General features: G+C 47.7%; 5 protein-coding genes, 5 long non-coding RNA genes and 1 pseudogene across 12 annotated transcripts; 5 read left to right on the top strand and 6 right to left on the bottom strand.

Annotated features, from left to right (window-relative positions):
* Positions 1-2,608: 2,608 nt before the first annotated feature.
* LOC136187986 (uncharacterized) lies at positions 2,609-3,872 on the bottom strand. Its single transcript, XM_065975691.1, has 5 exons — positions 3,815-3,872; positions 3,503-3,725; positions 3,207-3,309; positions 3,068-3,133; positions 2,609-3,000 (listed from the first exon to the last, which is right to left on the bottom strand). Exons 1-5 carry the CDS (start codon positions 3,836-3,838, stop codon positions 2,907-2,909), a joined length of 510 nt encoding a protein of 169 aa, XP_065831763.1. The 5' UTR covers positions 3,839-3,872; the 3' UTR covers positions 2,609-2,906.
* A 2,689-nt stretch (positions 3,873-6,561) lies between these two features.
* Positions 6,562-8,316, top strand: LOC136188427 (pulmonary surfactant-associated protein D-like). The gene is made up of 11 exons (XM_065976166.1): positions 6,562-6,663; positions 6,813-6,866; positions 6,919-7,050; positions 7,102-7,155; positions 7,233-7,286; positions 7,336-7,380; positions 7,428-7,490; positions 7,585-7,641; positions 7,692-7,733; positions 7,791-7,899; positions 7,958-8,316. Exons 1-11 carry the CDS (start codon positions 6,562-6,564, stop codon positions 8,314-8,316), a joined length of 1,071 nt encoding a protein of 356 aa, XP_065832238.1.
* A 771-nt stretch (positions 8,317-9,087) lies between these two features.
* Positions 9,088-11,011, bottom strand: LOC136187957 (uncharacterized). The gene is made up of 10 exons (XR_010670056.1): positions 10,798-11,011; positions 10,603-10,738; positions 10,475-10,535; positions 10,280-10,407; positions 10,126-10,229; positions 9,964-10,075; positions 9,802-9,913; positions 9,508-9,752; positions 9,346-9,457; positions 9,088-9,295 (listed from the first exon to the last, which is right to left on the bottom strand). It is a non-coding gene; the product is annotated as an uncharacterized lncRNA (long non-coding RNA).
* Positions 11,012-11,242: 231 nt separating this feature from the next.
* LOC136188227 (uncharacterized) lies at positions 11,243-11,748 on the bottom strand. The gene is made up of 3 exons (XR_010670167.1): positions 11,610-11,748; positions 11,372-11,552; positions 11,243-11,293 (listed from the first exon to the last, which is right to left on the bottom strand). It is a non-coding gene; the product is annotated as an uncharacterized lncRNA (long non-coding RNA).
* A 181-nt stretch (positions 11,749-11,929) lies between these two features.
* Positions 11,930-13,174, top strand: LOC136187938 (uncharacterized). Of its 2 annotated transcripts, none has more exons than XR_010670044.1 (3): positions 11,930-12,035; positions 12,083-12,159; positions 12,382-13,174. It is a non-coding gene; the product is annotated as an uncharacterized lncRNA (long non-coding RNA). The 2 variants fall into 2 exon arrangements; XR_010670045.1 differs by having other exon boundaries at positions 11,935-12,035; positions 12,509-13,168.
* A 401-nt stretch (positions 13,175-13,575) lies between these two features.
* LOC136188426 (protease-associated domain-containing protein 1-like) lies at positions 13,576-14,231 on the bottom strand. Its single transcript, XM_065976165.1, has 4 exons — positions 14,097-14,231; positions 13,926-14,035; positions 13,705-13,872; positions 13,576-13,650 (listed from the first exon to the last, which is right to left on the bottom strand). The coding sequence occupies exons 1-4, from the start codon at positions 14,229-14,231 to the stop codon at positions 13,581-13,583; spliced, it is 483 nt and encodes a 160-aa protein (XP_065832237.1). The 3' UTR covers positions 13,576-13,580.
* Positions 14,232-14,247: 16 nt separating this feature from the next.
* LOC136188425 (sulfite oxidase, mitochondrial-like) lies at positions 14,248-16,191 on the top strand (annotated as a pseudogene).
* Positions 16,192-16,304: 113 nt separating this feature from the next.
* LOC136187899 (uncharacterized) lies at positions 16,305-18,671 on the top strand. Of its 2 annotated transcripts, XM_065975615.1 has the most exons (13): positions 16,305-16,353; positions 16,409-16,543; positions 16,602-16,710; positions 16,775-16,932; positions 16,983-17,075; positions 17,129-17,274; positions 17,322-17,347; positions 17,403-17,492; positions 17,552-17,646; positions 17,703-17,761; positions 17,811-17,912; positions 17,965-18,059; positions 18,141-18,671. In XM_065975615.1, exons 1-10 carry the CDS (start codon positions 16,339-16,341, stop codon positions 17,703-17,705), a joined length of 870 nt encoding a protein of 289 aa, XP_065831687.1. In that variant the 5' UTR covers positions 16,305-16,338; the 3' UTR covers positions 17,706-17,761; positions 17,811-17,912; positions 17,965-18,059; positions 18,141-18,671. The 2 variants fall into 2 exon arrangements, with proteins under 2 accessions (XP_065831687.1, XP_065831686.1); XM_065975614.1 differs by having other exon boundaries at positions 17,965-18,671.
* Positions 18,672-19,135: 464 nt separating this feature from the next.
* Positions 19,136-19,741, bottom strand: LOC136187900 (uncharacterized). The gene is made up of 2 exons (XR_010670026.1): positions 19,619-19,741; positions 19,136-19,570 (listed from the first exon to the last, which is right to left on the bottom strand). It is a non-coding gene; the product is annotated as an uncharacterized lncRNA (long non-coding RNA).
* Positions 19,742-20,432: 691 nt separating this feature from the next.
* On the top strand, positions 20,433-25,967 carry LOC136188424 (zinc finger FYVE domain-containing protein 26-like). The gene is given in 21 exon segments (XM_065976164.1): positions 20,433-20,541; positions 20,591-20,682; positions 20,739-20,842; positions 20,893-21,021; positions 21,074-22,845; positions 22,848-22,882; positions 22,936-23,161; positions 23,213-23,373; positions 23,457-23,611; positions 23,665-23,745; positions 23,801-23,896; positions 23,946-24,076; positions 24,079-24,110; positions 24,168-24,254; positions 24,301-24,336; positions 24,392-24,538; positions 24,589-24,786; positions 24,845-24,981; positions 25,213-25,381; positions 25,437-25,496; positions 25,547-25,967. Coding segments are annotated over 17 exon segments (2,583 nt in total). The 5' UTR covers positions 20,433-20,541; positions 20,591-20,682; positions 20,739-20,842; positions 20,893-21,021; positions 21,074-22,280; the 3' UTR covers positions 25,814-25,967.
* Positions 25,968-26,334: 367 nt separating this feature from the next.
* LOC136188093 (uncharacterized) lies at positions 26,335-27,176 on the bottom strand. The gene is made up of 3 exons (XR_010670106.1): positions 27,035-27,176; positions 26,881-26,976; positions 26,335-26,823 (listed from the first exon to the last, which is right to left on the bottom strand). It is a non-coding gene; the product is annotated as an uncharacterized lncRNA (long non-coding RNA).
* Between the last annotated feature and the right edge of the window lie 93 nt (positions 27,177-27,269).

The raw sequence follows: 27,269 nt of genomic DNA, 5'->3' as shown, positions 1-27,269 counted from the left end.
TTAGGCCTCGTCGTTGGGCGAGTTCCTCGGCGATTAGCGTCTCGTTGACTTCCTTTGGCGCCTTTTCTCGAAAGTTGATTGACGACGATTCTTTCGTCGCGCTGTCGTGTCCCGACGATTGGAAGTTGACGACGCCGAGGGAGAGAGCGACGGCGGCGTCGGCCGCCGTGCCGTTCAGCTCGCGGAGAACGTGGGTTCCGATTTTCGAGCATAGCGCCTGGTCCGTGGCGACGGCAACGTTTTCGTACGCGTTCATGGTTTCGCTTGAAGTCCTTTGTGTCTAATTAAGAGGAAGGGATTAGAGCCGGATATCGTATCAGACCGCTCCGCGTCTCTGTGCCAGTCATGTAGAGATCGATTTCGCGGGATGCATTGTCGCAGCTCTATACGTAGGACTTCACGCGCCGTCGCGGGGACTGAAACCGCAAGGCTGCCGCCTATTTATTACATATACGTTTTCAATAGAAACTAAGCGGTCTTCTAAACGGTCGTTTTATATGTATCATTTTCACCTCTGCGTAAGTTGATTCTCAAGAAGAGTCGAACGGTGCCGTGTGTAACTCAGGCTGAGTAGAGCTAGGCAGTGATCGGAGTCAGTAATGCGTCGCAGTACAGGGCACCGCCCTGGAGAATCCATTGGAAGATGCGTCGTCTCACGCGCGAAAGCAATGGGAACCATTGCTTAATTTAATTACGTAGTAAGACCGATTTCTTCAAGTTTCTTTACTGCGCAGTGTAAGTTCACATTACGAAAGACACCTACGTATGCAAATAAGAAATCTATTGCAGTAAAGCTAGATCAGTCTGCAGAAAGAAAGCCGTGCCGCGGCTGCTTTAATTAAGATACTGTATACACAGAAACAATGTTGTTCTGCTTTCTTGACCCTTCTAGCTTGTTCAGATTGAAGTAAAAAGTTATAGGGCTAAGGTAGAACATATTGATCCTATCTTTAAGCAGCCGCTGTCTTTCTTTCTGCTTCAGTGCTCTCTGAGTTACATCCGTGATCGACTTTTTGGTCTACTTGGGTCACAAAGAATGCGAACTGTAACGTGTTATGTGTATATCCGGGGTAAATTTCATCTACAAAAGCCCGAGGCACGTTTCTTTCCTTTCCTCGGCCGTTTTTCGCCAGACGACGATGTAGATCAAACACTTTTCGCCGTCGGAACTTAAGAAAGTTTCGATACGAAGCGGTGAGCATCGCAACGCCTCATTTTCGCTAAGGGGACCCCGCAATGGGATTGGCACCGAAATACGCTATCCATTGCTTAATCGTGACAAAGAACACCTCCCCGGCCTCCGATTACGTCGTCGCAAGCGCTGAAAAGCTCTAATTAGCTAAAGCGTGCCGGCGACGCTTCATTGAAGTGCCCACAACGTTTTCGAATCCACTTCCTGGCGAGCAATCCTGGGTCGATCAAAGTCGCGCTCGTTTTCTTTCGCTTCACTAGACTTTTTTCCAGGTGTCCAAGCGGCTAGCAAGCGTTTTGGAAAGGGCCGGTCCTCTCGATCATCCCACGCGTGGGTTTCGCAGTTCATCGCCTATAATTTTGTTGTTCACGCATCGACTCTTGCTTTTCTTACACAAGTGAGGCTCGCAGAGACGTTTCCCCGAGCAGGCGAACGTTTTCTTCTCTTTTTATAGGCGTCACTCGCCAGAGTGTGGGCTTCTCTTCAACGTGGAACTTTCTCACAACATTCTTTCCTATAGGTACATGATAAAATGAACGCGTGTTTCTAAGGACTTTAGCTTTTACACAGACATTTATACTTAAAAAATGTAGATAAGATACCGCAGAAAAAGTGTAGTCAAGTGTTTACCTTTCCAGACCTTGTATATGCTCTCACATGAGAAACTTTAAATAACGTTCTATACTTAATCAGCCTCTTTTTTCTAGACTGTAGTTTCCTTTGGTGAACAAAGACGTCCTTGCTCCAGGAGTCTTTCCTACTTTCACCATGTAAGCTTTTTGATTACTCCTCGCTTCACTTGTTTTGTCGCGTAGTCGTTCCCCCAATCCGACGAGGCCAGACGCAGCCATCCCTCCGGGCCGAGAGCGAAAAGCGGCCGCACCTCTGCCGGGGCGATAGAGCGGCCCTACTCTTGGTGGTACGAGTGATAACTACCATCCCCCACTTGGGCAAGACGCTGTGGGCAAAATCGCGGTCCTCCCGGGTCTTGGGTTAATGACTCCCCCCGTGCCCCGGTGGCGAGGGTACCCCCTTTGGGCCTTAAAGGGGTATACTGAAGGCCTTAACCTGCGGGATGATTGGGTGATCCCACCTCCTTGGGAGCTGGAGGTTAACTCGTCTAATGCGCTCTCCTCCTTGCCGCTTGGGTGAAAGTCGGCCCTGGGGACATGGGAGTATGTCTCACCTCTTGGACCTGGGGAGAAGTTAGGTCCCTTCTCGCTCCCCTCTACTGGGAGCGAGTTGAGAAGAGGACAAGGAGCGCCGTAAGAAGACGCCGTGGGGAGGACAAGGATCACAGGGCTCACCTCCTCTCACACATGTGGGAGGAGGTGAGCGAAGCGGGGAGGGGGAGCCATGTTGCTCTCTTCTCCCCGCATAGGAACGCAGCTGCTGTAGAGGGAATTTTGTTTCAATTTTTACATCCGGGACCTTTATTCAAATAAAATTTTAAAATACCACATTACTGCCTAAATTTCGCAGCCCTAGCTACTGTGTGTTGAGCAGCGCACGCCCGAGCCCCAATGCGCTAGAGCGGGAGCAGCGCCGCGCGAGGATCAGCTTCCGAATGCGCTACCAAAGAAGCGCTCTCGCGCACTAGCGCACTAGGAAACTGCGTTTGCTGCGTAGCTCTTGCCCGGTAGATGCGCAAGAGCCACGCGCGTTCGTTTGTGTATTATGCGCCCATTCTACCGCAGAAAAAGCTATAGCTACATTAAAACGTCTTCTTCTCTTCATCCAGAGGCCTGAGAGATGCCACTGATAATAACAATTGATTTAAAAAGGCTGCTCCATCATCACCATCAACCCTAGGAAAAAAACAAATGCCTAATGAAAGACCACCTACTTCGCGTATCATGCTCCACAGCCGTTTACCTCACGTTTGTCCAATCTGTGTGAGATGACGGCACAAAATCATTTGATGCATAAGCCATCCCCTGGCTAGATTCCAAAGCATTCGGCAAAACGCAACAAAAGAATAGCAGCAAAAGAAGTACGTGTATATAGTCTCTACCTTACTAATAGTGTGGATATAGACTTTCGCACGCCTAGTAGCGAATGCCGCCAAAAGAGATAGACAGACGTTCCTTCTTCTCCTTTGTTCCCGAGCATAAGAGCTAGCACACGTTTATATTATAACAGCACACATCGAAAGCGCACGGCAACTGTACATGACACGCGATTGGAGCCGAACGAAAGAGGAGGGGGCCCCTTTAGAAAACGTGCTCGTGCGACCCGCGATGCCGAAGGAAAAACGGTTTTAAACTCCATGAGAGTAAGCACAAAAGCGATTAGGGCGCGATTGCTTACCGGCGAGCGGATGCGTTCTCGTGGCAGACGAAATGAGGGGGCGGAGTCGTTTTGCGCAACGCATCGAGACGAAATCGCTTGGAATCGGAGAATACGAGCGCGCAGCGTCGTTGCGAGGATTCGCCTGCCCGTAATTCTCTCCTGCCAAGTCTCTGAGACGACGCGGAGCCGCTCTTCGTCTGAGAAGCATCCGTTGAGGCGATCGAAACGTGCGAACGAATGTCTATTAGAACAAAAAGAAGCATTAAAACTGAAGAAAGCTTTGACTCCCTTCGAGCGTCGAGAGAAACGGCTAGAAACGGCGTTGCGTACGTGCGAATGTGCGTGATGATTCATTTCGTGTAACTTCCCGGAGACAGAAATCACGTGTTTATATGTGTAACCTGTAAAATAAATCGAATATACAAAGTTCAAATAAAATACCTGGTGCAATGAATCTGGCTGCGTTGGTTTACTCGTCTGCCCTTGGAACCTAAGCATTTCAAATCAATAAATGTGACGCGGGCATCTTGATATCAAAGTAGCTAAAGCGATTGCTTTAGGTAATGACATTTACAAAGACGAACAAAGCCCCAAAAACTGATTGGCTGTTTCGTAATTATATTTGGCCAAACTAATGTGCTATGCTGTCAACCTGTCTGTCAAATTTGCTCCAGAGCGCAAATAGGCAAACCCAGCAGAGGACGCTTCACATTCTCTCTTTGCTTTCAGCCTAAACTTCGGACTTGCCCAACCTAAAAGCATGCTTATGCTCAAAATAGCTCCAATATTTGTAATCTGCATTGCCTTTGCGCTGTCCTCCGCAGTCAATGGCTCAGATGAAAACGTTGCCCAGGGACAGCGTGTTAGAACCTTTTTTGCCGTTCTAGACTACACAGCAGTGCAATCGGCCGGTTTTTTAGGGCTACCCAGGTCATCCAGGCCCGCAGGGAGTTCGTGTACGCTAGCCTATTCTAGTGACTCGCACTTTCAAGTTAGCTTGGACACGCGAAAAAGGAGCCACGGGTTAAACAGGAGAGCGCGGACAAAAGGTGTGTTTGACTTATTTCGGCTCTGGTAAATTTTAGACTAATCTGTGTAGGGTGAACAAGGAATGACGGGTTCGCCGGGGAGTCGGGGTAAAGAGGGACCTGCTGGCGTTGTTGGTCCGCCGGGACCATGCTGCGTTGGCTCGCCAGGGCCTCAAGGACCAAGAGGCAGCACAGGAGTTCAAGTGAGAGATTGTTTATCTTCTTACATCACGTGATTCTAGGGACACGGAGGGCCACAAGGCACAAAAGGCATAAAAGGAGATACGGGATTCAAGGTAATTCTAATTTTTAGAACTATTCTCAGGGATTGATTTTTGCTCTGAACCTGGGATCAATAGCACTGTTTTTAGGGCGAACGTGGCCTGATAGGGCCAAGGGAACTGAAGGAGACGACGGCAATCCCGTACACATAAACTATTCTAAATTTCAAAATATTGCAAATGAGTATGTCTCGTTAAAGAGGATCGTGTATCTGTTTACGCTGCTGGCAACAGATATGCCGTTGGCGCTCCTTACGGCTTCATTGGGGTATACAAACTTTGATCTGTTTGTTTCATTAGTGTGCTGATGTCCGTATTTAATTAATTAAACCACGTACTGCGAGTTCAACTTGAGCAGCACTGCTGTTATAAGAAAAAAACCACTGAACATACATTACGTGTACATTTTATAGAAAAGCGATCTAAAGCACGTGGCAAATGTTCGCTAATAGCCTTAGGGAAGTAACTACAACTACTGGCCTCTCCAACTTACTACCCGAGTGCGAGGCAGAGACTCAAGCATACGAGCAAGGATACGGCGGAGGCTCACAATTACTCTATAACCGAATGCCGCCTTCACTACTCTCCGCATCGTGCATACATAAATAAAGTATTGGTTTGATTATTCTGAGAGCTTCATGCGCTGCTCTTCCATCCCCTGAGCCCCAGCTCACATTGTCAGGAACGGAAAGGGGCAGTGGCACAGCATGCAATTCACCTCAATGTACTACTAGTCCATCCCCCAAGTGCACGCCTACACCATATCTATGCCTACACCACTGGACCCCAAAGAAATGAAACGAACCTTATGTTCCATTGGCTTAATTCCTCTTTCAAATGAAGAAAATCATGTGACACCTAAGAAGAAAACATATACATATATGCCCGCACTAAACGTCTATACATTTTAAGCTGGGTAATGTCGGAAAAGTAAACTATAAATATTTAGAGGGAGCGCAAACGTAATTCGTCATGAATTGGGGCCCCCAAACGAATTCCCGTCGAGTAGACTTGCATAGCCAAGAGAAACGATCATAGCAAAAGATATAGAAGTAGAAGAGGAAGCGATGAATGCGGGATTGCTTACCACGGAGCGGATGCACTCGTCGTCTCGTGAAGACCCATAGGGGGTCCCCGGAACCGTCGAGAAGATACATTACAGTTTTCGATCCTTGCCAGTTTGTAAAAGGTCGCATTGCGGCTACCCTGGCCCCGTTCTTGTTGGTGTCTTTACGACCGAAATAGTGTCACGGCAATCACGTGGTACGTGATACGAATTATCTTGTACTGCGTCAGATAGGTGGTGTGGTGGTACAGACTCGATCAAATCTATAAAACATTCAAAATCAGCACTGCATTCAGTGCCACCATGGTGTCACAGACCAAATAAATACATAAAATTTACTCTCTTGCCTTGTGGAGAAAAAATCGTTTAAAAATTCTGTATTTAGAGTGAGAATTATCTCTTCAACGAATCAGAGAGTTTATGAACATGCTTATTGATTTGCACAACGTACCGGTAATTCCCGCTGGCAACATTACGTGAACATCTTGATCCAAAGCTGCTAAGACAATCACTTCAGTAATGACATTTACCAAGGAGAACAAAGCTCCAAAAGAATGATTGGCCGTTTCGTAATTATATTTGGCCAAACTATTGTGTGTGCCATCAAGCAGAGCGTAGATAGGCAAACCGAGCAGAGGAGACTGCGCATTCTCTCTTTGTTCGCAGACTAAACTTAAAGCTTCTAGCTATACTCCTATCAGCATGTTTACGCTCAAAATAGCTCCACTTCTTGCCCTCTGCATTGCCTTCGCTCTGTCTTCAGCAGTAAATGGCTCAGATGAAAACGTTGTGCAGGGACAGCGTGTAAAAATGAGCGCTGCCTTTACAGACTACACTACTGCAATAAGACGGTTTTTTAAGGCTACCCAGGTCATACAGGTCCGCAGGGTGTTCGTGTATGCTTAGGCTATTAGCTACTATATCAGTTGCTCGCCAACTTTGCGCACTTCTAGGGACACAAAGGCGAAAAAGGAGCCACGGGTTTAACAGGAGATCGCGGACAGAAGGTGTGTTTGACTCGTTTCGGCGCTGGTAAATACTATAGACTAATCTGTGTAGGGTGAACAAGGGATGACAGGTCCGCCTGGGAGTCAGGGTAAAGAGGGACCTGCTGGCGTTGTTGGTCCGCCAGGACCAAGCTGCGTTGGCTCGCCAGGGCCTCAAGGGCCAAGAGGCAGCACAGGAGTTCAGGTGAGAGATTGTTTTATCTTTTTTTGGTCTTCTTACATCACGTGATTCTAGGGATACAGAGGGCCACAAGGCACAAAGGGCATAAAAGGAGATACGGGATTCAAGGTAATTCTAAACGTTTTTAGAACAATTCAGGGATTGATCTTTGCTCTGGACATGAGATCAATAGCACTGTTTTTTAGGGAGAACGAGGTCTGATAGGGCCGAGGGGAACTGAAGGAGACGACGGCAATCCGGTACACATAAACTAGTACTAAATTTCAAGATATTGGATAAAGCGACTAGGGTCCACCGGGACATCCTGGAGATAGAGGACTTAAAGGGGACAGGGTACTTGCAGTTTGGAATGATGTATTAAAAACTTTTGATTTTGACAGGGAGATCGGGGTCTTCCCGGTTACAAGGGCAAGCCTGGACCACAAGGAGTGCCTGGACCAGAGGTTGGAACAGCAACATAAATTATCTCTCTAAAAAATATACTTCTCTGCTTACACCCGGACATCGTAGCTATCAATAACTAATTTATCAATTTAGCTTAGTGAAGACATTCTGCGAAAGTATTTTGAGCCATTTAAAGCACTAGAGACGCAAGTAAGGAGGGGGCTCAAAGGGATAATGTTCTTGATCTAATGACTCATTAGTACAAGAAGCTAGAACTGTCTGTTCAGTCACTGCAGGCCGACGTAATCTGTCGTCATACAAACATGTCTGATATACCTAGAACATTTTTATCCCAACAGAAATCAAAACTCCAGGAAGAAGTGATTACTCTTCGTCTGAATTATTCTTCGAGTTCTGATCGGCCGGCAGCGCATCTTTATGGAAACTCTGGCAGCTACATGTCGAGCAGTACGCTTTTATTCATGCATTTCGAATCTGAATGTTCAGTTGACACTAACTAATTCAGGTCAAACGATTACGCAGTGGACTACTTCAACTAATGGCAACTATCAATCGTTTCTCAGGGGTGGAATGACTTACAGCAACGGCTACATTACTGTGCCTCAAGACGGCCTTTACTACATTTATGCCCAAATGCACTTCTTTTCGTCAAGCTCTGGAAGCTACGTCTATTTCTACATTCGTATCAACAACAACGACGCAGTCCGACACCTCTCACAGAGCCACAGTTCGAATAGACACCAGGAAGAACAAACAGGCTTCATGAGGTTTTTAGTGAAAGGAGATCGTCTATCGGTTTACGGTGTCGGCAGCCGATACCTCGTTCAACCTCGATATGCTTTCTTTGGAGCCTACAAACTGTGACCTTTCCCATGACACTTTTACAGAATAGTTGTTTGTTTGTTTGTTTTCTTCAGTAACGTGCTGTTGTCCGTGCACTAAAAACACACGACTTCTCCTAGGATATGACAACATTCTGAGCTGAAGCAGATGGCGACCGCTCGCTAACGGCCGTGCAAACTATTGCAGCGAGTACAAATAACGGACGACGTTTAATTACAACTACTTATGTAACCGTTTTGTACATAGATAGAAGTACTTGTGCGCTGCTGTGCCACGGGCCCCCACCCCAGCCCCAGCTTACATTGATTCCCGCCGATGCCTTCAGAAGGTCAGTGGCAACTGACTTTTAAACTCTTTGAATCCAATGTAGCTAAGACACAAAATATCGTATAAGAGGTTCGGTTTAAATAAAATGTAGACAGAAAAGAAAGGCTCCTGCATAAAGCTGCTCGTAAACGATCTACTTCTTTTTCAAATTACGCAGTGAAAAAACTCAAAGATCATTTGCAGGCCTCTTGAGCCAATCAGTAATCATTACGAAATTAATTTTAATGCACAAAACGCTTATCAAGCTTATCCACATCAGCCGATGACTCCATCTGAAGAGGCCGCTGAAGAGGACGACCCATGAGAAGGCTCATAGCGTTGAACAACCTAACGGCATTACTCTGACAACTCGTCTCGAGAATATAATTTGCTTCGCGACGATCAAGATGAAGTCTGAATAATGCTGCATTTCTGAATAAATGCTCTACTGTACCCTTGCCCCTATTCCCACCCCTGACCCTTAGCACCCTACTCATCCTCCTGCCTCTAATCCCAATCCTACCCCTCATCCTAATGCCTTTACTCCTAAGTGTGATAAATAAATATAAAATAACCGTGTACCTATTGATAGGGGTCCTCTAATTTCCTCTCCCTCGTCCATGTCGATTACTTCCCTTCCCTGTGCGTGACCTTGTCCTTCTCTTGCATCTTCATTCCATTCCGTTTAATATTCCTAAATAAAAGAAATGAAATGTGATAAACAAATGTAGAATAACTCTGAACCTATTGGTAGTCTTCCTCCACGTCCCTTCCTTTGTCCTTGTCGATCCCCTTCCTTCCCTGTGCGTGTCCTTCGTCCTTCTCTTGCATCCTCGTTCTATCCCGTTAGGAGTTCCTAAATAAAAGGAATGAAGTGTGATAAACAAACGTAAAAGAATTCTGTACCTGTTGATAGTCTTCCTCCACTTCCTTTCCTTTGTCCTTGTCGATCCCTTTCCTTCCCTGTGCGTGTCCTTTGTCCTTCTCTTACATCCTCGTTCCATCCCGTTGAGTGTTCCTAAATGAAATTTGATAAAATAATTTTGTACCTGTTAATAGTCTTCCTCCACGCCCCTTCCTTTGTCCTTGTCATTCCCTGTGCGTGTCCTTTTTCCTTCTCTTGCTTCCTCGTTCCATCCCAATGAGTGTTCCTAAATAAAGAAATTTATTGTGATAAACAAATGTAAAATAATTCTGTACCTGTTGATAGTCTCTCGCCACGTCGCTTCCTTTGTCTTTGTCGATCCCTTTCCTTCCCTGTGTGTGTCATTTGTCCTTCTCTTGCATCCTCGCTCCATCCCGTTGAGTGTTCCTAAATAAAAGGAATGAAGTGTGATAAACAAATGTAAAATAATTCTGTACCTGTTGATAGTCTTCCTCCACTTCCTTTCCTTTGTCCTTGTCAATCCCTTTCCTTCCCTGTGCGTCTCCTTTGTCCTTCTCTTACATCCTCGTTCCATCCCGTTGAGTGTTCCTAAATAAAAGAAATGAAATTTGATAAACAAATGTAAAATAATTTTGTACCTGTTGATAGTCTTCCTCCACGTCCCCTCCTTTGTCCTCGTCGATCCCTTTCCTTCCCTGGGCGCGCCCTATGTCCTCTTCTCATCCCTCCAAATGAGTTCCCCCTGGATAAAAAGAAAGTTAAAAACCTTTTCCCCAAAAAATAAACCTATACCTCATGCTGATATCCGTTCGACCTTCCCCCCTATACAACACATGAGAACCAAAGCCCCTCGAACACGTAAAACTACGAGGCACTTATCTAATAGAACCCTTAGAATGCTCCCCAGTAGTAGAATAACACTAAACAATGAATAACAAAAACAAATAATCACGTACAATATATGATTTGTTCTCCTAAAACACGTACCTTTAATGAATTCCAGTGAATGATAAAATGTCCCACACCTCCTTGGTCGTTAAACTCCCCCCTGAAAAATGAAAAATAAAAAATAAATAAGTCTACTTACGGCACTAAAAAAACCTCCCCCCACTTACTCTCTGATTTGCAGGAACGCTGATCGGGTCGGATCGGGTCTCAGTATATATCCTGAGTCGCACGAACACTTGAAACTTCCCCCTGAGTTGGAGCAGTGCTGCTGGCAATATCCGAATGAAGCACATTCATCAATATCTAGAGAGAAAGTTTTAGCTTAGGGATTCTGTTCATGAGTCTCATCCCGAATGTCCTACCTTCGCATCCGGTTGCAATTTTTTGATATCCTTTCTGGCACGTGAAGTCGTACCCGCTCGGCAAATCGACGCACGTCTGAGAGCCCCGGCACGGCGATGTCCCACTCGCACTTTCATTTCATAGAGTCTGAAAAACCCGCCTTGGGAAAGAGAAAGCCTTGTCCACACCTTTGACAGAGGAAGAGAAAGAGAACTCGTCTGACGAGTCTTTCAGCAAATTAGACGAAGCGTCGAATCGGCGCGACGGCGACGAGTTTTAGAGGCGCAATCGTCAGCAGAGCGAGCGATACGACGACGTCGTCATTGCTGCCGCCGCGCGCGGAGCGAAGGAGTAGGCGCTCGTTGTCGCGTTCCCACGTGGCGTAGCGGAATTTTAGGCGTTTGGAGACGTAGACGCGCTTGAGCGGTTCGTCGCGATCGAGCGACCAGATAATGAGCCAACCGAAGCGCGTCAGCGCCACAGCGCCAGATACGTTGTTCGTTGGATCAGCGGGTCCTGACAAAGAGCCTTACATGTATGTCTACATCACGCGTATATGTTTTTATACACGTATATGAAAGTCACACTCTTTACCTGTCGTGTGTTTGTAGTAGCTGTTGAATGTGACTAAGGATTCGATGCGATCCTTCGTGGGAGACTCGTAGAGAGGGCGCGGAACGCAGTTGGGTCCGCGCGGTCCAACGCACAGTTTGAAATTGTCGAAGAAAATGAGTCGGTCGTAGAAGATGGGAGACGAGGACTGTCTCACCCAAACCTGCAGGAGATGTTGCGATTTACTCGTTGAATTAGAAACGGTGCTGTGTGCTTTTACTCGTTTGAAGTGGGCTTGGGAGCTGCACACTATGGATCTAAGTGCAGACGCATTTCGACGTGTGGAGAGGCCGTCGATGGATCTCTTTCGTAGATACTGTACAATGGAGAGCTTCCTTGTCTTCGAGAATGTTGCCTTTTGCTCCAGACTTCAAACGGGCTTCGTCGCTCTTAGCGTGCGCTTTTCAGATTCTTACGGGGGTGTTTTTCGTCGCATTTTAGCGAGATCGACTTCCAGTTTGCGGCTTTTCTAGTGTCTCAGTATGTAAAGTACAATCGTAGACCACGCAGCTAGGGCACGGTGCTTTCTGGTAGACAAACGGAGGTGACGTAAATTTAGAGTATTGTTACGAGACTTCCGTAACAGCACACACACGAAAATCCGTCGAACGAGACCGAATGGAGCGAGCGCAGACTCCGATAAGAGGTCGGAGCACTTTTTATAGCAGTTTTAAAGTCAATGGAATCTAAAAGGAACTCGAAATCACAGTGAATCGCCAGAAAAGAAGAGCGGTCGGGACAACCACGGGACAACAAAGCTGTAATCTCACGTAAGAACCAGCGAGAAATAGAATAGGAACCCTATACAAGGCAACGGGACCCAATTTAATGAAATGGAGCCTTAAATAACGAAGTTCTAGCCAATAACGGTGAAGCCCTCCCCGTTCGGACTGAAGAAAGCTGCTACAGTCCAAAATCGTAACCGTCATGTCAGAAGAAGATTCCATGCACTTCCTTTTTATTAGAGTACATCAACTATCTATCCTCCATAGGATTCATACCGCGTCTTCCAGCACCTCTGTTGCATGTGCTACGCGTTGCTTCTCTTGACTCTCGACACCAGTCCACTAAAAACATAAAATTATTTATTTAATTAATTAATTATGTCAGTGTCTACAGATGATCTCGAAGCCGGGAGATAAGCCTGCAAGAGTCTCCGTTGGCGCAATACTCGACGATGAGACAGAGCGGATGGCTTCTCGTAATGCAAGCCAACATCGAGACGATATGCTTGTGCTGACCAATTCAGCTGCACCTCCTTGACCAATTCCATCTGATCGTCAATAGTACTAGAGTACCATCCTCTTATAAGAAAAAAATTTAACATTCTATTCGTAATTCGTACATTAGGTAAACCTTTTAGTCGACAACGGTCTTGACCGTCGACTCGATCGCATCGTGACGAGACGACGCGAGCGCGAGCCCAATCGACGCGGCCGCACGCCGAACGCCGTCGATTCGCTCGTCGACACGCTGTGAACGAAGTTCGCCTTTGAGAACGACGCCGAAAAATCCCTCGCCGAGAACGTCGAGAAGCGTGAGATCTTCGGGATCGAGTTCGGGCGGCTCCGACGGCGCGACGACCGGATCGAAGCGCGGCGGACGAAGTCGTGACGTAGTCACTTGTCCAGCCTCCTGCGCTGACCCACTTGGCAAAAAAATTCCATTTTTTATCTCATTACAGTACATGATTATAGCGTCGCTCCTTTTCATTAAATTCTTTATCTCGTATTGACAAATACAATCTAAATCTAAATTTACTAGCGACTAGTCTTTTTCACCTGATCTATTTGTTTATTAATTTCCCAGTTCTAAATACACGAAATTAGACGTTCCTTTGCGTGAGACACCGTTCCTTCCTTATCTTTGAATTGTTCGCTCTTCTGCCCTCGTTCTCGGCCGTTTGATCAATGGGAATGTAGACTATCACAAATCCGACAACAGGAAGTGCATGCTGTTCGTTGACCTTGTCGACGTCGAAATTCCACGTGACAAGCAAATTCGTCGTTCCAGAAACCGTTCGAACCGTCACGTTTTCGGGCGACGGAGGAATAACAGCTTGAAAAGTTAAAAATTTATCATTACTTAATTAAAGACAAAAGTCGTTTCAAATATTAGGAAAAAAAGATGAGCGACGTTCTTAGCGCAAAGTCCAAGGCGTCTTCTCTGAGAAATAGACTCGGATTATTTGTCATGTTAATAGGTATAGAAATAAGTGCTTCGGACAGTGGTTATTTTTTAAAGCTCCTTTTATTTCTCGCCTAAACAGAAAGCACAAGACTTAGAGAGAGGAAATCAGTGGTTTTTATTCTTACCCGTCTGTGCCCAGTAGAAACATTGCGGGAATAGTAACGTCTCTCTCTGTTCCATGCCCTATCATGTCAATCCAGTGGCTTTCATTATCCTCATCGTTATCCGCAATTATTATAACAACAGCTCCGTGATGTTCAGCCACAATGGCCTTAGACATGAACGAACAGCCACTAGTAGTACAGAAAGATAATTGATTTTTTAATTGATTAATTATTATCGCTACCCTCTCGTTGCTAGCGCCACAGAGCCAGCGATGCTGTATCGGTTCCTGAGGGAACTGCAGCTATCGACAGGATCCGTTGGAACGAGAACCACTGCGTCATATTTTGTCATCTAGCAACTAGGCCTAGCAATGAAGGTTCGTTTCTGCAGAGGGCTCCTGTCTAATTTTTACCAAATATGAGCCAAAGTTTTTGGCTGGTAGAGATCGATAAACGTATCCTATTTCATACGGTTCGAGTACTTCGAAGTAGACGTACTCGACGATTGTTGGCGGACCTGCTAAAACGCGAGAGCTCGGCCTCGGCATTTAGTGCAAACACTAGATGTACCGCGGAGACCAGGTATGCAACGATCGCGAAGAACAAGAAGCATTTCTTTTGCCCTATCCGGGATGAAAGGCTGCGTCTATCCGGGAAGTGAACGCGATGACTTTATTCCTCCTTCTCGCTCTTTCTTCGGCTCAGAAGCCGAAGAATTATGTTATTATGTTTGCCGACGACGTAAGGCTGAAGCAATCCCGCTTCAATTCCTCCTCAAAGCGCTTCCACAGTTCGGCTACGGAGACTCGTCCGTTTTCGGCCATCCAACCATTCGAACCCCCAGCATGGACCGTCTAGCTCGCGAAGGAATTCGATTCAATCGCTGGTACTCAACAAATCCCGTCTGCAGTCCCAGGTATTCTATAAATTATTTTTTTAATTAAATGCAATTAATAGTTGATTTAATTAAGTCGAGCTGCCTTGATGACGCTTAGCGCTCGCACGGGCATGTCTCGCTGCATGCCAACAGAATCCTCCGAGCATTGGCGGGTTGCCTGACAACGAAACAACGATAGCTGAACTGCTAAAGAAAAAGGGCTTCGCGACCCAAATAGTGGGAAAATGGTTAGAGAAAGAGCTATTTTTTAAATTATAAGGAATATGGGTTTATGTAGGCATCTAGGAATTGTAAGTAGAAATTCTTGTAAACGGTCATTGGGAAACCTTTTCGGGATTTTCGACGGTGAAGACGGTGCGGGGATTGGAGTGGGGTCCTGCGGCGATATCGACGGCTAAGTGGACGGGCATGCCGCTGCTGAGGGACGTTCTGTTGGACGCCGGTTGCGATGGGAGCGGACCGGCTCGGCACGTCGAATTTGAAGGATTGGATAAAGATATGAGTGGTAGGTCGTAGTAGAAATCCCCATGCATTGATCATAGAGCCTAAAATCGAGATTCTAGAACATGTGGGGTAGCTAAAAGGGTATGGGGACTGCGTGTACTATTAAACATATATAGTAGATGTAACCACGCGACTCCCATGGGCTTTTTATTAGAGTGACTTTTGTATGCGGTGACTTTGAGATACCTGTCTAAGATAAATCTCAAAAATTTATATATAAGAAGTGAGACTATTACTAATATGTCACATGTTTCTCACTCTCTTATATATATCAATTTTTTAGATTTATTTGATACAGTGATCTTCCTTCCCCAGTGAACTCCAACCCACAGTGAAGGAAGATCACTGTATGAATTAACGCCTTCTTTAGTAGAGAGGCCCTCTGTTATTGATTAAATCTTGGACACCCTAATTTTCTAGGTGATCCCTACCGTGTTTCCATTCCCATCGAGAAGGCGATGAGCGCCGACGGCGACGTCCTCCTCGCCTACGAAATGAACGGCGAAACGCTTCCCCGCGACCACGGCTATCCCTACGCGTCGTCGTCCCGGGAGTCGCCGGCGCTCGCAACGCGAAATGGCTCGCGCGCATTCGCGTGCGCGAAACGGAAAGCGACGGCTTTTGGCAGCGCGAAGACTACAAACTCTTCGCCCCGTCGTCGAGCCCCGAAACGGTCGACTACGCCAAAGTGCCGGCGATTCAAGAAACGCCCGTCCAATCAGCGATCACCGAGCCGGCGAGCGGAAGTGACGTCGACGCGGAAGACGAAGTGGATTACGGTTCGCGGATACGCGTTTAGTGGAGGTGGGCGTGGCATTGATCGCGTTGACGTCACGATTGACAGGGGGCGCACGTGGCGGCGCGTGGCGGAGTTGGATAGCGGCGCGGGGATTGTGAGGCGATTGAATAGGAATTGGGCCTGGACCCTTTGGGAGGACGACGTGCCGATTTCGGCTGAGAGCTCGGGTTCGTTGGTGATCGCTTGTCGTGCCGTCGATTCGGCGAATACGCAGCCGGAGAAGGGCGAGCACGTGTGGAATTTTCAGGGATTGTTGAATAATTCATGGCATCGGGTCGAAGTAAACGTGAAAGGAAGTGAAAACTGAAAGAAAAGAAAGCGAGTGAATTTTTTCTGTTTATCACAATCTACAATTTGTACACTAGAAACTGACTCTCAAAATAAATTTTCACTTCATTACGCACGCGTATTTCGTTAAGAGCTCATTTAGCGACTTTTTCGTGGCGGAATCGCTATGTTTGGCTTTCAGGTGATCTTACGCGGTTCTTTCGACGCGATGTCGAGCCTCTGATTTCGTCCTCTAGCCCGCCGCCGCCCATTTCAACGTCGGAAACGTCGTCTCGGGGACGATTGCGGCATTCCAGAACCTTCTCTCGTCTCGCTTGGGCCGATGGAACTTCCAGAGACCGAGCCCGATCGATCCCAAGCTGACGCCAGAGGTAAACACGCTCGCCACAGTGCAATCTACAACTAAAAACCACGTGACTGCGCACACAGGCTCTCGCTTGTATGAGAGAACTCGGATTCTTCGGCTTGCCTTCCGATTGGTACAGGAACTTCGCTGCGATGCCGATTCCGTCGTCAAAACGACAATCTAGTGGATACGGTAAATAATCAATATGTTTGATTAATTAATTAATTAATACAGTACCTGATTTATTCTTCTTTAGGTTTTTCAGGGTCGACTTTGTTCTCCGTGTTACGTCCGGGTGCGTCGTCGGGCCAGATTCGACGTCTCCAGATGTACAGTCGAAAATTGCTTCAAGACTTGGAACGACTTGCCAATGAAAATCCCAAGAATTCGCAAATACAAGCCGAATATCTAAAAGTATAATATTCAAAAATAAAAATACTGTAAATTAAGAGCATGCAATACAGACCGTAGTGGACGAAGATCCCTTGTACGTAATTCGAAGATACGAGAGCGGAAAATACGCCAAAGACGCGGAGAGTCAATTTATCTATATAAAAGTAGCACACAACTTCCGAAATCCCGCATGTTTGTACGCGTGCTTACTTCTTAGGCAAAGAAACTCGTCGAGCAGGAAGCAGCAGAACCGAAAAAAGATGAATTCCAGACATTCTGGTCTCCACTATCATCATCATCATCATCATCATCATCATCATCATCATCATCATCATCATCATCATCATCATCATCATCGTTTAGGTACGCTCTTTCCTTAGAGAGAGGTCTTGCTCTGACGTTCTTTGTAGGGCAGAGACTCGACGAAAGCAACCAGGTGCATTCTCCGGCTTCTAAATCAATTCCCTATTAATGTTGTGGTACTGTAATAGATTTTGAGAGTGGTGGAGACGCTGGATCGTCTTTTACCGGCATAGGCTCCGAGTCCCAGCCACTTCACGTAATAAAACAACCAAACAAAGGTATCTAAATCAGAGAAACATAGACAGGGGCTTACATGTTCATTTTTTCTTCTTCAAAGGATCATTCTGTAAAGAACAGCTCTGGACGACGCTGAGGTTTCTGATTGCACTCCTACTCATTCTGTCTCTCATTGAAGGACAACTCCAGATGAGAGTAAGACTGACTTAATTACCTTATTTGTCATATTGATTTCTTCCTCGGTTGCTAAGTGACGAACAATCAAAATGATACGTCAGAAAAGAAAGTCAAATTCGAAGACGTCCAAGGAGTAAGAGATATAGTGTAGCCTCTCTCTCAACACGTGATACTTCCCGCAGGTGGACGAAGCCAAACACAAACTCAAAGAAATCATCGAATTTTAAGATCTCCCGCGATGTTTTCGCGTCGTGGGGTTCAACGTGGCAAAAAGCAAAGATCATGTAAGACTGTACAGATACACATTTCTATCAAACAATTGATTTCAACTTTTAGGTGCGCGAAGCTCTAGACTATCTATTTGGCATTGCCGTAGAAATGGATTGGACGTCTCCAAGAAAGAAACAATGACGGACGACGCATTTATACATGTGAGTGTTCATCACATATGGAACCTACTCTTGTATATCATTTATGCATGCAATAAAATCAAAATGTCCACTGGAATGTAGAAGACTGGAAATGAAAAGGAAGTTCGCCCCCCTGTCCTACACGGACATCCTCGGTTTATTGCCAAGAAAAGAGGTGTTCACTGACGAAGATTTCGCGTGTTTCCTCTCGCACATGACGTCACGCGCACCGAAAGGGAAGGGTTAGCCTCACAAGAGTTCGCGTCACCGCACAAGAAATCCTTCACTCGTAAAACGATGGTCGTACAATCGAAGCGACGCATCGTCGCCTATTTATTTCTACTCCTCGTCGCGCTAACGGAGTCCCAAGACGCCCCATGGTTCGGGCGTGGCGACGTCTCTCTCACGCACAACACGGATCGATACAAAGACGAACACGAACTCCGGACATTCGACTTCGAATCGCATCGCGACGACACGCTGGCGATCGTCGATCGCAGCCTCTTTCCGGGCACGTTCGGTTCGTGCGCAACGAGTGCAAAAAGGACTCGACACGCCGACTTCGCATCGGCACCTTCATCCAAACGTTTCATAATGGGAAAGACGCCGCCGCCGCCGCCGCCGCCGCCGCCGCCGCCGCCGCCGCCGCCGCCGCCGTCGCCGTCGCCGCGAAAAGACGCGTTCGAGTACGCGGGCTCGCGATCGCTCGCCGAACTTCTCGAATGCAAAACGTCGCGCGACAAGTTCGCCTTCGCCGGTCGAGTGCGTGGTCGTTGGCGTGTGTGCGTAATTTGCCGGGAGAGAATTTCACGGGATTCGATTCGTTCATGATCTTACATGTACGACAAGGAAAACCCCGCCCAAGTTCTCGTCCCTTCCCGCAGCCCATGACTACGGCGGTTCTCACCTGCAATTTTCTACTGATGACCGCTATCACCGCATTGACGGGGATTAGAAGCACCATGACGCCGATGCCAGCGGACCTTGCCCGAGGCGAAATGTACTGCGACGATGGGCGCTTTAATGGGCGGTCTGGTTGGCGCTGTGTCTTTCATAAGAGGCGATCGTTTCTCCAATAGTTCAATCAAACCTCCCTCTGAGCTTAACATACATTTGCAAAATATGACCCACTTCAAGCATGAACATTCTATCTACGCACTTACACTACACTAAGAAAAGATCCAACAAACGCTCTATTCGCTAAACGAGTCCTCGCAAACTTCCGGGATCGAATTACGTAGAATACTTCGTGTACAACGGGCAGTCAAGCGCACGCGCTACGGTACTTAGATATCAGACAAGAACAGCGTGGTTCACGACAGACGGATCTCCGTCGCCTAGCAGCCGCGTTACCTCGGGGATAACAAGCCCCCGCCAAATCAGCATCATCTTGATAGTTGATAATACTCATCACGGCGTTCCGAAGCATCGCGGACGGTTCCGCTAAGCGCTGCATGCTGCTCGGCTCCGCGGGGGTGCCGGGGATGCTGACGCTGATCATTCGGCTCATGGGATCACCCTCAATGGGTTCCCTGTACAAGTCAATAAAAATGTATGTAGATTGACGGCCAGATATATACCTCAGTCGTCCGCCTCCTCCTCGCTTACGCCGCTGTGATTGGACGGCGGCGGGGGAGGATGTCTTCTGTGGTCTGACTGAATGCCAGACGGAGCGCCAGATGGAACGCCGCTTGTTGCAATTCTGATGCAATTCCTGATGCAATTCCTGAATCGGGTGGCGGTCTTCCGGGCGAACCGAGCAATTCCAGCAATTCGCCCATTCCTGGTATACGACAAAAACACTGCCAATGACATCATCATCATCATCATCAAAAGACGTATGTTCCAGTCGACGGATCGAAGCCAAGGTCACCGCCGGCACCACCACTCTGTTGCCTATAAAGAAAAACAATGAGCAGCTGCTGTAGCGCCTTGGGGCATCCGTTCGCCAATGATATCAGCTACATGTACTGTACTACGGACAGGACCCTTGGCGGCGATGACCTATCGGTCATATCGAGGATCATGTCCAAAACGGATTGATGATGAAGGGAGTCGTTTAACGCCTTAGCGCCGCCTAATACCATGACTCTTGCGATTGCGGGGAGCACGTCGAATGAGCGAAGCGACTCGCGATCGCTTCGATATAAACAGATACGACGGGACGCCGACCCCGCCCGGGGCGCTAACGCGCTTCACTACGGGAGAGCCTGGCTTGCGAGGCTAATTGCACAAGACATCTCAAACTTCTCCAAGTCAAAAAAGTCGTAAGGTGAAGCGATATACCCATGGGGGTTTTACAAATGAAGCATCGAGCTTGTTGTACCTTCCTCTTGCTTCTTAGACAAATTCCTAGTCGCCCAAGTAAACATTGTGGATCCGGGATTTCCGTTCGGCACGTGCACTGCGACGGCACTAACCCTTTCTTCTCGTTTTCTGCTTCCGAAATGGCAGAGGTCAATCCTACAGTGGAATGGGGCCTCCTAGGAGACGTCTACTACAGGTTAGAACGCGCGATCATAAGAAACGAGGCGCTTTCGATCTCAAATCAGGCGACGCGTCCTCTTCACCATGGAATGGGGCGAAAACGACATCGATCTAGCACGATTCATCGTCGCCGGTGCACCATTCGGCGGCCCAATAGGTAAACGAAACAAAATTCCCATCGGGGGGCCCCCAGAAAACGAAAGAACATTCCAGCACTCGTTCGCGACGATAAGAAAATCGTCCGAGTCAAACGCGGCACTCTGAAGCCGCTCATCTATATTTTCACGGCGAGCGGTCGCATCATATCGACAATAAAAGCAAGTGACGTCGAAAAAACGAAAATCAATAAATCAATAAGTTTTACTAGTGGGACGGCGGAAGTGTCGTCCAATCGGGCTGGTCGCACACGGAAGAGCTCATAATCGTCGTGGAAAGCGGCACTGTTCTCTATTACGACATCCACGGCCAATTCATTAAAACCCAGTCACTCGGCGAAGTAGAAATACTACTATTAATCTTATTGATTTTTAATAAAGAATTCTATAAAGAGTCCGCTCGCCGTCACCGGCCTATTCGCGTGCCTCGCCGTCGTCCTCCACGCCGTCAACGCCCGACATCTACTCGCATTCGAGACCGCCGCGTCGATCGCTCAGTCGCTTGTCGATATTTCGTAGTTTCTGTGCCGTTCAATACGTCGTACGTCGACGCCTTGCTCTTCGCCCCAATCGGAAGCAGAAAGGCGACGAGGACGCCGCCGCCGCCGCCGCCGCCGCCGCCGCCGCCGCCGCCGCCTCCGACAACGACTACAGCGTCAACGTGACGACAAATTTGAAAAACGCGCGCAACGCCTTGTCGCACGTCGTGCCGCTCGCTTATCGCGTCGAAGTGCTCGAAAACATTCTCTTGCTTTTCGTCAAGACGTCGGATCTCGACGATCCGTCGTCGAAGGATTCCGACGAGGATCAACTAACGCTGGACATATTCGAAAAGTCAGGCGGCGGCGATAGCAGCACGGCGAGCGGCGGTCTATCGTCGTTTCCGTTTCGCGACGATTTCGTCGTCGACGTAGCGGTCGCTTGCGACGTGATTAGCATGCTCAAGGACTCGCTCATGGACTTAGAATCGGCGAAATTCGCGTGACATCGATCGAGCACGCATCGAAGATCGTTGAGCGGCGGCTCGGCCGACGACCTTCACTCGTCGTCGAGTGCAGAAAACGACGAGACTCTCATTCGAACGTCGATCGTCGTCGCCGACTTGCAGCAGCGCACGGCGCGTTTGAATCAGTACTTGAACGAGGCGAAGTGGCGTCGTCTGGGACGAGAAAATTGCTTCTCGAGGGAAGCGGCGTGTCGGTGGCGGAAACAGACAGCGAGATCGAAATGAACGAGGAGGACGTGCCGCCGCCGTCGCTGGAGGAGGACGAAACCGAGCGAAAATCGCTCGTCTCGCAACGACGAAGTCGCGCTTTCGACGAGCGAAACCGATGGGATTCGGGCGGCGAAGGCGATACGGAGGAGAAGAATTCTTCGTCGGCGGCGTTGCCTCGACGCCGAAAGCGCGGTCGTCGATCGGGCTCGCCGACGACGACGCGACGCGCCGCTCGCGCGATGACCGGACGTCGATCGTTTCATAACAAACGAACGGGAATCGTTTCGCGCATGCTGTCGTCGCCCGACACGCTGGCGCTGCTCCAGTTGTGCCTTCGCAGCGGCAACTGTCATCGCGCCTACGGAGTCGTTCACATGGTTCGGCATGGAGGGTCAAGCGGCGGCGAATGCCGTCAAGTTTTCCGATCAGCTCAATCAACTCGGCGAACAGCTCAAGGGTCCGGCGTCGCGACGTCATTCGCCGCGAACGTCGCCGATGCCGTCGCGCAAGAAGAAGGTCTCGTTTGAAAGTCGATTCGGCGGCGGCGGCGGCGGCGACAGGTCGTCGTCGCCCGTACAAATGGGATCGTCGTCGTCGTCGACGCTCGAGGCGATGAAGGAGCTTTTATCGAGTTCCGTCACTCCGAAGCATTTTCCTTTTATTCATCCGCCCGATTGCGTCGTCGCCCTCGCGTCGTCGTTGCCGTCAATGGTTCTCTTCGATTTGGCCTGCTCGTCCACGACGATTGTCAGCGTGTGTCGCGAGTTTCTTTTGATAGCGATCAATCGAATTCGCGGCGGCGGCGGCGGCGCTAGCGAAGCGGGCCCGCTATCGTTTCTGCGTCGCGCTTACGATCTCTTCTTGCTCGTCAAGGACAGGGCTCTGCCTTGGCTGCTCGAACTGCCGGAGAGAGTTCCGACGAGGGAAGAGTGGACGAAAGACGAAAGCGTTCGGCGTGCATGGAATGTGAAGAACGCTTTACAATGGTAAGAGGCGGGGGGGAGAAGCTCGTTTCCGTGTGATTGCGAGGTCGTTGTAGTTTAATCGTCGGCACCACTGTCGACGTTGTGGTCGCGTCGTGTGCGACAGCTGCTCGTCGTATCGACATCGCGTGGATACGTGCCGTTCGCGTGTGCAAGAATTGCTACAGGTTCTTCTGAACATCGATATGGGGAGGGGTGACTTTTTTGCGATCATTTCTGCGTTTTTTCGTTTCAGTCACTTGCAGCAAGGCAAGTCGCTTTTGGTGGAAAGCGTCGTAACCAGTATGTTCGCCTGTGCATTCTGATTCTTTTTATTTATAAATCCTCGTTCAGGTGGCGGAGACTTGCTGAGTAGTGGAGACGCCTTCAGTCCACCGACTGCAATAGATGAGGACATGATCGAACAGGGCATCGATTTGGAAGAACCGTGGCTTCTTCCCGCTGACGACGAAGAGTATTGTGCTTCACTTAGGAAAGAATTCTGCTATCCTCAGGTAAGAACCCCTTGGAAATTACCCCCAAACAAACACAAAGAGATCTCAAGTCTTTCTACGGTAAATGCTCGTCTTTCCAATAGTCTCCGAGTACTACTGTGTGCTTGAGTCTTCTCGAGCTGCACAGTGATCCGCATCGATGCGCTTTTGTCATTCTTCAACTATGCGACGGGCTGTCTTCGCGAATGGTGAGATACCACGGAAAGAACGAGGAAGTCGATCAGCAGCTGATCGTCAGGTAGACATGTATCAATTGGCGCACTTGACTTGGTTCACTTTTGCTCTACACAGCATGATTCAGCATTTGCTCTTCACGGCGAAAGTCAAATTCATGAAATGTGGTGACAGCTCAGGCGTGGAATTATGCGACACGTAAGTGTACGAGGGGCTGAAAGTAGGACGTTTATTAGAACCTCGTTCTCCTCAGATATCTCTCGAAGGCTGAACTTCTTAACTTTCTCATATCATCAGACTGCTCCAGCGTTCCTTCCCTGGAAGATCTACGCCATCAGGACGCTGCTAGGTTTCTCTCGAGCGAATTACTCCATACGTGTCGAAACTCGTTTTCTTAGGCGTTTGAGGGACAAGTTACTACTGGACGATCGTTTTATTCTCGCCGTAGAAGCGTCAACTAAGAGCCATCTAGATCCCAACGTCGTTTGGTCGTCGTGGGGAATGGCCTGCCTCAAAGCGGGACAGTAAGAACGGCCAGAGAAAAATTCGGCCACTGCTTCAACGTAAGATTTTTGTGCTGTATGCACCGATTTTACGCTAATTGCTTATGTATATGATAGAGACAGAAAGACGCGGGACAAAGGCAAGTATTAGTCAATGCCATCGTTGATCAAATTCGAAGCACTCCGTTCATCACTGCGGAACTGGTACAAAACCCATCTCAAATATTTTCTCTATTGTATACGTCTTTAGGTGACCGATCCGGCGTCGGTCACTCACGCTATACGGGTAAAGGACTCTTTCTCTCTAGGGGTATGAAATGATTAAATTATTTGCATTCTAGCGTCCTGGATCGCCGACCAAGCTGGATCCCGCTCGTTTTAACGAGTGCCGATACTACATCAAAGCCTACGGCAGCGACACTATGCTCGTGGAATTTTACGTTAGCTACGAGTTCATCAGTAAAGCCTGTCAGATTGTTCTTGATAAGGTAGACCTTCTATTTTTTTGGCCTGATAGTATGAGTTTCTTGTTCTTCAGAGATGCACTCCAAGCGTATTTGTCAAAGGCGTTCTTCTTCCGTCACTTTCACACAGTTGCTTTGGCAAGCTGCAGGAAGAAATGCTCGTGGCCGACTGGTCATTAGAAAAATGGGAGAAATATCTCACGGCAAGCTGTCAGTATCTGACGCAGAAGCGACTGTTTGCCGTTCTGTACAAACTCCATCTTTTCATGAAAGTAAGTGAAAGAACGCGAGCAAGAAACTGAGAGACTGAGAGCCAATGTTTTTTCTTAGGACTACATTCGCGCTTCTTTTACATGCATCAATTTCTTTACGGGCGAAGCGGGACGACCGAGCAATCGACTTGACGTTTCTACATCATCTAGAAAAGGCGCTTTCTCATCTGGAAAAGTACATTGCAGAGTATCGCGGCATTGAACCGATGCGTTCTCGACCCGGCTTCATGCAACGTCCTAAAAAGCAGTCTCTGATAACCGGTAGCATATACGACGTTGCAGATCCGAGCGAAGAACAAACGGACTCGAGGTCCGGTTTTCGACGTCAGCCCTTCACTTGGGTAAGCGGTTTCCAGGGGAGATTCTAAGCCAATTTCGCGTCATTTTCTGACACTTTCATTACTGACGCTTACTTCTTTGTTTCAGAGATGCGAAGCGGCATTCCCATGTGTTTCGAATTCAGATTGAAGTGACGAAGTATTTGCACGAGTGCGGCGTCCTCGCCGAAGTTGCCTATCAGACATCAAAAGGCCGACGCGATCTGCCAGCGACTCTGTTTGGATCGTCCAATGCCAAGTCAACTGTAGCATCGCAGGTTTGCCAGCGAAGACGAGGCCTGAGAGTCCATGTTTTACTAGTGTTTCCTTCAGGTTTTATTAGCCAGCCAAAATATTGAGAATGGATTCAAACTGGCTTTCACACTGATACAGGTATGTTTACTTGGGATCTACTGCAAACCTTTGTTCAAGTTTTCTCTCAGGACTTTCGTCTGAATGCCAATAAAATTTACTCATACGTCAGTCGAAGCTTTGCCAAGCTGAGGCGCTTGCGTCAAGTGGAGCAGCTCTAGTCATGCGTCAAGAAAAGCGGACTAAACGACTGGCGATGCCAAGAAGAAATTTTGATGTCGTGCATCAATGTCTTGGCGGAAGACGTGGAGTACAGATTAATTAGTTATTTGCAGATGAAAAATGCCGAGAGGTTTATTGAAATGCTTACGAGTGACGACAACAAGGTGCTTTTATAGATAAAGTGTATATACGTAAACTTTGTTCTACATTTCTGCTCGCTGCGGGAGCTCAATATTAGTCGATTGTGTTGTCGTCAAATATTTTTGTAAGAGATTCTCTCAGAACTACTGTAATAGTGAATTGATTAGTGCAAACCCCAATGCGACGAGCCATTTCAATCTCTTCCCACTTTTTCAGGACTTTGGACAGCGTACAACATACGAACAGTTGATAGAACTAATTGAACAAACTGACCAAAATGAACAAAGTCTCATCACGCGCTATTTTTCACTAAAATCAGCCAGTGAGATCTGCGAAATCAATGTGGTCGACCTGCCTTCATTTTGCTGTATTGTCCAACATTTAAAATTCCCGTATACAGTAAGAAAACGGCTTCTTGATAAAAAACCTAGAAAAGAGGAGGAGCCACGATTTTTATACGGGACATAAGAGCACTGCTCCTCCTCTTTTCGTGGTTTTTTAGCGAGAAGCCGTTTTCCTACTGTATACGGGAATTTTCAATGTAAAAGAACAGTAGTCGTGTCAATGATTGATTTAATTTCAGGAAAGCTACTCTGTCAGAACAGTTACTTTAGAGAATCTCGCAACAACAATTACAAAAAAAAGATTGCGTCATTTTTTCATCTAGAATGGCTACATTTAGTCCTCCTCACGACTTTTAGCCCTCCTCACGACTTTTAGCCCTCCTCACAAAAAGCATCGATTCTCAACGAGCTACGCGTTCGAACTTCACCTGGACCCCATCGTTGCCATGGTAACCGTAGATTTCGAAAAACCTATTGGTCGACCCCTATCTCCCTACAGTCCCCCCAAGCCCCTATAAACCCTTCCCAGATAGCCAAAAAATTTCTCTAAACCACCACCAGCTCTCCCTATCGAACCTAACTCGAAAGTCATACCTACAACCCGTATCTACGATCGATCCATCGTCCTTCTTCTTCCTTGCTCGCACTTCTGTCTCAATCGCGTGTTCTTCTCCTCTCCTCCTCCTTCCGTTTATACGCTCCTAGAGGAACTCAATTAAAAATAATTCCTCAACCAAAATCAAACATACACCCCATACCTTCAATTGATCCATTTTCCTTTTTCTCCGCTCATCCTTCTGTTTCCGTCGCGTGTCGTGTCCTCCCCTTCTCCTTTCCTCAACACTCGTGTTCCCCTAGAGAAAAAACGTTACAAACATTCCCAAAGACAGAACACGAACCTATATCCCTTACCATAAACTCTCCGAGGGCTCCTTTCTTCTCTTCATCGATCCCCTTCTTCTTCCTCTCAAGTTTGGTGCCCTTTCCCTACCAATTGAACGCCCCTAGTAAAAATAAATCAAAATCAGTCACACTGCGAGAGACTACTTCAATCCATACCTAATCGTGTCGACCCCCCCCCCCCCCCCCCCCCCCCTCGTTTGATCCACCCCTATACATACACAACAACCAAAGCCCACACAACGTA

This window comes from Oscarella lobularis, chromosome 6 (genome assembly GCF_947507565.1).
Source record: "Oscarella lobularis chromosome 6, ooOscLobu1.1, whole genome shotgun sequence".
Lineage (NCBI taxonomy): Eukaryota > Metazoa > Porifera > Homoscleromorpha > Homosclerophorida > Oscarellidae > Oscarella > Oscarella lobularis.
The sequence above is the reverse complement of the archived record's forward strand: the minus strand, read 5'-3'. Positions and strand labels throughout refer to the sequence as shown.